Genomic DNA, 7,013 nt, shown 5'->3' on the forward strand with positions numbered 1-7,013 from the left:
TCTCTTTCTCTCTCTCTCAATCTCCAGACCAGGATGAGTGTTCGGAGGGGCTGGATGACTGTGAGTCCAAGGGCATGTCCTGTAAGAACCTGATTGGCACTTTCATGTGTATCTGCCCCCCTGGCATGCAGCACAGACCTGACGGAGATGGCTGCATGGGTGAGTCACACACACACACACACACACACTCTCTCTCTCAATGACTAATACACACACCCAGACACACAAACAAATACACACACACACTGCAGGAGAGAAATCACTTCTTGAAAGTGATTCCATTTTATGTCACACTGTTCTAAACTCTCATCTTTTCCCATCTTCTCCTTCGTCCGCTCCTCCTTTTCCTCTCATCCTCCTCCCCCTGGCAGACCTGAATGAGTGTCGCGCGAAGCCTGGCGTCTGTAAGAACGGGCGCTGTGAGAACACAGTGGGCAGCTACCGCTGTGTGTGCAACGAGGGCTTCCAGCCCAGCTCCACCGGAACGGACTGTATCGGTGAGAATATCACCCCAGAGGACTCTGCAGAAGGGTGCACAACCCATCCACGCAATGCCAATGCAGCCGCATCAAAACCAAAGCATGAAAGACTGTATCACCCCTTCCCCACACATACTTGATTATGCGGCTCCTGTAAATTGCGGACTCATCTCTCCCTCTCTCCCCCTGTCCTTCTCTCCCCTCCCTCCACCCCTACAGATAACCGACAGGGCTTCTGTTTCACCGAGGTGCTCCAGACTATGTGTCAGCAGGGCTCCACCAACAGGAACAGTGTCACCAAATCGGAGTGCTGCTGCAATCTTGGGCGCGGCTGGGGACCCCAGTGTGAGCTCTGCCCACTGCCTGGCACCGTGCAGTACAAGAGGATGTGCCCACTGGGACCCGGGTACACCACCGACGGCAGAGGTTAGCTAGAGGAGAGGACGCGAGACAGGGGTTGAGGGAGGGGGAGAGGAGATGGTAACGGAGCGTGGAATGGAGAACGGGTGAGAGAGGTACGAGGGCTGTGTGTGTGTACGTGTGTATCTGACGCCCGCTGTTGTTGCAGACATCAATGAGTGTACGGTGATGCCAGACCTGTGTAAGAACGGCCAGTGCATCAACACCATCGGATCGTTCCGCTGCCACTGCAACGTGGGTTATACCACCGACTTCACCAGCACCTCCTGCATTGGTATGACCCATCTCTCTCTCTCTCTCTCTTACCGGGCCTTGGACCAAACCATCCTGGCTGCGGGGTAGAAATTGCTCTCATTCTGACCTTATTACTCACCGCTGTCTGTGGCGTTTCAGATATGGATGAGTGTTCCGCGTCTCCCAAGCCCTGTAACTTCCTGTGTAAGAACACAGAGGGCAGCTACCTGTGCTCCTGCCCCAGAGGATACACTATGCAGCCTGACGGAAAGACCTGCAAAGGTGGGGGGACCCTGCTCCTGGCCACACGCACGGCCTTCAAGACCAGTCTGATAAATACTGAAACACGAGTTCCCATTTCCACATGATCCCTCTGTCTGAATTGTCTAACACGCCAACTGGTACTTTCAATTACATCCAGTATACTTGCTTTCTTCACCGTTTATCAACAAATCCATATTTCTACTCCAGATCTGGATGAGTGTTCCACCAAGCAGCACAACTGTCAGTTCCTGTGTGTCAACACCATCGGCGGTTTCACCTGCAAGTGTCCTGCAGGCTTCACCCAGCACCAAACCGCCTGCATCGGTGAGGGGCCATGAGCAAGATACACACTTTGTTTAGGACAATTCTAATTCCTAGAAAAGTCCAAGAACTCTTTAGACTTAAAACTGGGTGGTTGAATGGTTTTGAATGAAATCTCAGGAATGTGTATCTTCATCTCTCACAGACAACAATGAGTGTAATGGGCAGAACAGTGTGTGTGGCTCCAGGGCTTCCTGTGTCAACACTCCCGGCAGCTTCAACTGTGACTGTGGGAAAGGCTTCTCTCTGGACACCACTGGCGTGGAGTGTGAAGGTGAGGACCCGACACACACACACACACCGTTCCCCGTCATAAGCACACACGCATAACACACCACCCACTTTTGCTAGTTTTTGCCCCCCAAAAAATGTATTTTCTCATGTCTACCCCCCCCCCATGTCTGTGACTTCTCTTTCAGACGTGGATGAGTGTGGCAGTAACCATCGCTGTCAGCACGGCTGTCAGAACATGATGGGAGGTTTCCGCTGTGGCTGTCCTCAGGGATATGTACAACACTACCAGTGGAACCAGTGTGTGGGTGAGTGGGACAGACACGCACCAGTCACTTACTTAAACCCATTTTGATTCAAGCGGTGCATACGGCCACAAGATATGTCACTGACCGGTATTGAGGACATAGGCGCTGTGCTCTGTGTGTCATATCCTCAATGGAGACTCAGGACCTAACTTACCAAGTATCTGCGTCAATGAGAAAGACAAATGAAAGGTAGAACAAAATGTGATACCGTGGGCAGTCTGTGCACAATGTGCTTAGGTTGGTGTTTTACTCATCTCTCTCTCTCTCCCTCCCTCCCCTTCCTGTAGATGAGAATGAGTGTTCGGGTGCGTCTGTGTGTGGCTCGGCCTCCTGCTACAACACCCTGGGCAGCTTTAAGTGTTTGTGTCCGTCCGGCTTTGACTTTGAACAGGGAGGGGGCGGCTGCCAGGATGTCAATGAGTGTTCCATGGGCAGTAACCCCTGCAGCTTCGGCTGCTCCAACACAGACGGAGGATACCTGTGTGGCTGTCCTGGAGGTTACTACAGGGCTGGACAGGGGTGAGTGTGCTGGACAGGGGTGAGTGTGCTGGACAGGGGTGAGTGGGCTGGACAGGGGTGAGTGGGCTGGACAGGGGTGAGTGTGCTGGACAGGGGTGAGTGTGCTGGACAGGGGTGAGTGGGCTGGACAGGGGTGAGTGGGCTGGACAGGGGTGAGTGGGCTGGACAGGGGTGAGTGGGCTGGACAGGGGTGAGTGGGCTGGACAGGGGTGAGTGGGCTGGACAGGGATGAGTGGGCTGGACAGGGGTGAGTGGTTTCCCAAATGGTGTCAGGCGTACCCACTGATGGGTTGTTGCTGATTTCTTACGGGTTAATGGCTCAAAGTAGCGTCTTGGTTACAAGCGTTGGTTTTTTAATCACTTATTGGGTCAAGATATGTATTTATTTTTTTATTTCAAAAAGACTTCAAAAGCTTTAGGTTGGTCGCATCACAAAAATGTATTTGAAACCAGTGGGAACAACCCCCTCATACCACACAGCACTGTACTAGCGGTCTAACTCTTATTATCTCCACAAGAAAGACTATCTCCCTGTGTTATAATTAAGGCCTGAGGAGGTGTGTGGTATATGGCCAACATACCATGGCTAAGGGCTGTTCTTATGCACGACGCAACACGGAGTGTCTGGATACAGCCCTCAGCCGTGGTATATTGGCCATATACCACACCTCCCCCCGAGGTGGCTTATTGCTATTATAAACTGGTTACCAACGTAATTGGAACAGTAAAAAAAATACTTTTTAGTCATACCCGTGGTATACGGTCTTATATTCCATGACTTTCAGCCAATCAGCATTCAGGGCTCGAACCACACGGTTTATAAATGTGAGTAGTATGCCCTGACGTCTGTATCTCTCTGTTGACTCCCCAGTCATTGTATAACGGGCCAGGGCTTCCAGGATCAGTATAGCTCAGAGGGAGACGATGAGGACAGTCTGTCTCCAGAGGCCTGCTACGAATGTAAGATCAACGGAGACGTCGGCAAGAAGGGACGACACAGACGTCACGCTGCTGGGGACAACGACCTCAAGGTGCTGTCTCTACTCCCACTCGTTCTTACATCTACAGGTTCTAAACGTCTACCAGTTGTGTGTATTTGTATGTTGTTGTTATGTCGCTATGTGCTGACCCTCTCCTCCCTCGTCTCTCCAGGAGGTGAGCATGGCCAGCGTGGACACCCAGGAGTCCATCCCCATGAACCTGAGCCTGGCCTCGCTGCTCAACAAGGAGCCCCTGCTGGAGCTGCTGCCGGCCCTGGAGCCGCTGGAGCACCATGTGCGCTACGTCATCACCCACGGCAACCAGGGCGAGCACTTTCGCCTGCTGGAGCGCCACGACGGGAAGAGCGTGCTGAGGTTGGGCAGGAAGTCGCCTCCCCCTGGCTCCTACCGCCTGGAGATCGCTAGTCTGCCCCTGTTCGGGCCGCGGCGCCTCCGACAGCTGGAGGAGGAACACGACAGCGACTACCTGCTGGGAGAGATAGGAGACGCCCTGCGCATCAAGCTGCACATCCACCTGCACTGAGCTGCAAGCACTCCAACCCTCCCTAGGCTCCCTACTTTCTTCCCTTTCAGCCCCTGGACTGACTTTATAATGACCCTCTGACCCTTGACCTTAACCCCAGGACCATCCCCAACCAATCGGGGTAGGGGGCTTTGAAAGACTGAGTCAACCAGCCCAACCACTTTTTAATTGTCAATGTTCTTCTTTTTTTTAACCTCCCCCCCGACCCACCCCTCCTATTCCACTTGGAGAAGGAGTGGAGGAGATTACAGAAAGGTATGCCGTGTTTGGACCACAAACCCCTGCCATTTTCGATTTTACACACAAAATGGCTGACGAGATTCCATGAAGCACTGGGATAAGTGGAAATGGAAGGAGATGCACAAAAAGCAGAACATGTTTGAAATGGTAAAGAAAGTGTTATAAAGTATAAGGGAGAAGTATTTTACTGTTGAGTTTGTGTAGGACAATCTTCTTATGGTGAAGTGGAAATGTAAGAACCACTGATTTGCTAGGAGACAAATAGGGGTGTGTGTTGGTGAATGGTGGTCCAAGCAGTCCCTCGCCTGTCTGTAATCTCTGTGAAATCACAACACTGGGGTTAGAGGTCATGCTTCACCCTACTCAGTATTCTAGCGTGTCAGTTAATGTATTGTAGTGTTAAAAAAATGTTCACAAGAAGGACTGCAACATTTACGCAACATGTCAGGTTTAACACTAATGTAATGGAGAGTTGGTCATCATGCATAGTATCAATTCTAGGAGTAAAACACCAGCTTTATACTGTTTATAATCATGCTTTCATGTAAAGCAGTGGTAAGCAGGGACTCTCTGGTGTGATGCCGTGTGCTACCGGCCGGTGTTCTGTTACCTCAATTCTTCTCACTCATCTCCTCCACTCACCATACATTAGCGCTGTTGTAATGCCTCCGCTGGCCAGGAGAGGGCCACACTGTCCCTCAGCATGAGCCATGTCCAGAGACAGAGGTAGAAGTCGCCCCTAATCACTGTTCCAGGTTCAGATCTTGTTCTATCTCCTAAATGGTTGAGGTTAGGATTGAGGTAGGATAATCTGATCCTAGCTCTGTGGTTAGGTGCAACGTCTACCTCGAGCCTTAGGTCCTCTCTCCAATAGGCTGCCAGGACATTGTACTGCAGTTTTATTATCATGCACTGAAACTGCTCATTGAATTTAATCAGGGAGATTTGCTTCAAAATCCAGCAAACAGGTCCTGAGGGATTCAGCTTTTGTGAGAGTTGACATTCTGACTGCCAGTGAGAACTGTTGGACGGCTGAAACCATCTGCTGCCCGTAGAGAAACATAGCTGGGGATGAAGGATACTGTAACGACCTCAATGGTACATGACAACGCTACTGCAAACAGACAGTTAACGTTTGGGATTTTTACAGAACACATAAATGCACACACATATACAACACACACACACACACAGGTGAACTCTGAACCTTACTGAAAACAAGCATCCATCAGGGCATACTTTGTTTGTTTTTTCTCTCAGCGAGAAAAAGGTGCTAAATACTTCCCTCTTACGCTGTACAAAAAAAAGATTGCGGTCTTGAATCTTGATTGCGGAGAAAAAAAAGTGACATTTTTACTAGGTTTTTGTTTCGTGTTTGTCTGTCTTTCGTAATGTCTTAATGCTGAGAACCAATATTATCTTGCTTCTTGAAAATGTAATTGTATATTTTTAAGTGAAATGTAGATGTTTTTGTTGTTGTTTTTAAAAAAGCCCAAACCAAATACTTATTGTAAACCCAAGGTTGAAGTCCTTAAAGTGCTGGTGACTTTGTTCTGCTCAGAATGAAAAAAAGATCAAATCCTAAAGTGGCATCCATTTTGTGATCATGCAGTAGATTAGAACAAGGCCTTAATTAAGTACCCCTGTTTACCTATCATTGTCCTACTCAGCTCATACTGTAGTCTCTGAGCTCATAATGCCGTCGGTTAGTGGGTGCAGAGTTCCAGCAGCCTGGTACCTGATAAGTTTGTGCATAGGTCACACAGCTACGGTAACATTCTCTACAGTATGTCTCAGTATTGTGAAGTTGACACTGTAACAAGCTTATAGGATCAACGCAAACTCAACGTGGCCATCTATCTCACACTGGCAGTGTGTCTCTTGTTTAGTAACCGATCTCTGGTGCTCAACTATGATTTTGCTCTCTGAACATGCAAGGTTACTGCACTGTCCCCACAGCCTGGGCTATATTTATGCATAAAACATTTAACATGGGAACTTTGTATCTGGTTTGTTATTTTATTTGCCACTATGTTAAGGAAAGAATGTGCGTGTGCATACTGTATCTCAGCTTCAGCGGCAACCTTGAACTTCACTGTTATCAACACCCCTTTGAGGGAGTAAAGAACTCAAATGTTAGATCTTCAGAGGTTTTTAGGGGGGGGGGGTGTAGAGAATGTAGACTCAACACCTATAGATCTCTCAGAAACCAGCTGATGGTTTCAGTAAGAATCATTAAACTATTACTCTATCTGGGGCAAAACTGAACATCCCTCACAAACTAGTCTTTTCCCATTTTCAAAACTCTTTATTTTATGCTGGGACAAAATCCATCCACCCAAGATTTATCATCTATTGGGTACACATTTGCAATCTATCAAATTTGGATGATTCTCATTATTTTGTAAACTTTTGTCAGTGACATAAATGGCAATAAAAGTATTGTGGGTTATATTTTTAAAGGATTGTCTTA

At 48.7% G+C, this 7,013-nt stretch overlaps 1 protein-coding gene across 2 annotated transcripts in view; it reads left to right on the forward strand.

Moving 5' to 3' along the window:
* LOC115108728 (fibrillin-2-like) overlaps positions 1-7,002 on the forward strand; it is a 97,102-nt gene extending 90,100 nt beyond the window's left edge. For both annotated transcript variants that reach the window (XM_065008987.1, XM_065008986.1), the window contains exons 54-64: positions 28-159; positions 372-497; positions 699-905; positions 1,048-1,173; positions 1,293-1,415; positions 1,605-1,721; positions 1,864-1,992; positions 2,138-2,257; positions 2,545-2,776; positions 3,648-3,807; positions 3,929-7,002. In XM_065008987.1, the coding sequence (XP_064865059.1) occupies positions 28-159; positions 372-497; positions 699-905; positions 1,048-1,173; positions 1,293-1,415; positions 1,605-1,721; positions 1,864-1,992; positions 2,138-2,257; positions 2,545-2,776; positions 3,648-3,807; positions 3,929-4,300 (1,844 nt within the window). In that variant the 3' untranslated portion in view covers positions 4,301-7,002. The remainder of the gene's footprint in view (positions 1-27; positions 160-371; positions 498-698; positions 906-1,047; positions 1,174-1,292; positions 1,416-1,604; positions 1,722-1,863; positions 1,993-2,137; positions 2,258-2,544; positions 2,777-3,647; positions 3,808-3,928) is intronic.
* Positions 7,003-7,013: the final 11 nt, after the last annotated feature.

The sequence above is a fragment of the Oncorhynchus nerka genome, linkage group LG24 (assembly GCF_034236695.1).
Source record: "Oncorhynchus nerka isolate Pitt River linkage group LG24, Oner_Uvic_2.0, whole genome shotgun sequence".
In the NCBI taxonomy this organism is placed as follows: Eukaryota; Metazoa; Chordata; class Actinopteri; order Salmoniformes; family Salmonidae; genus Oncorhynchus; species Oncorhynchus nerka.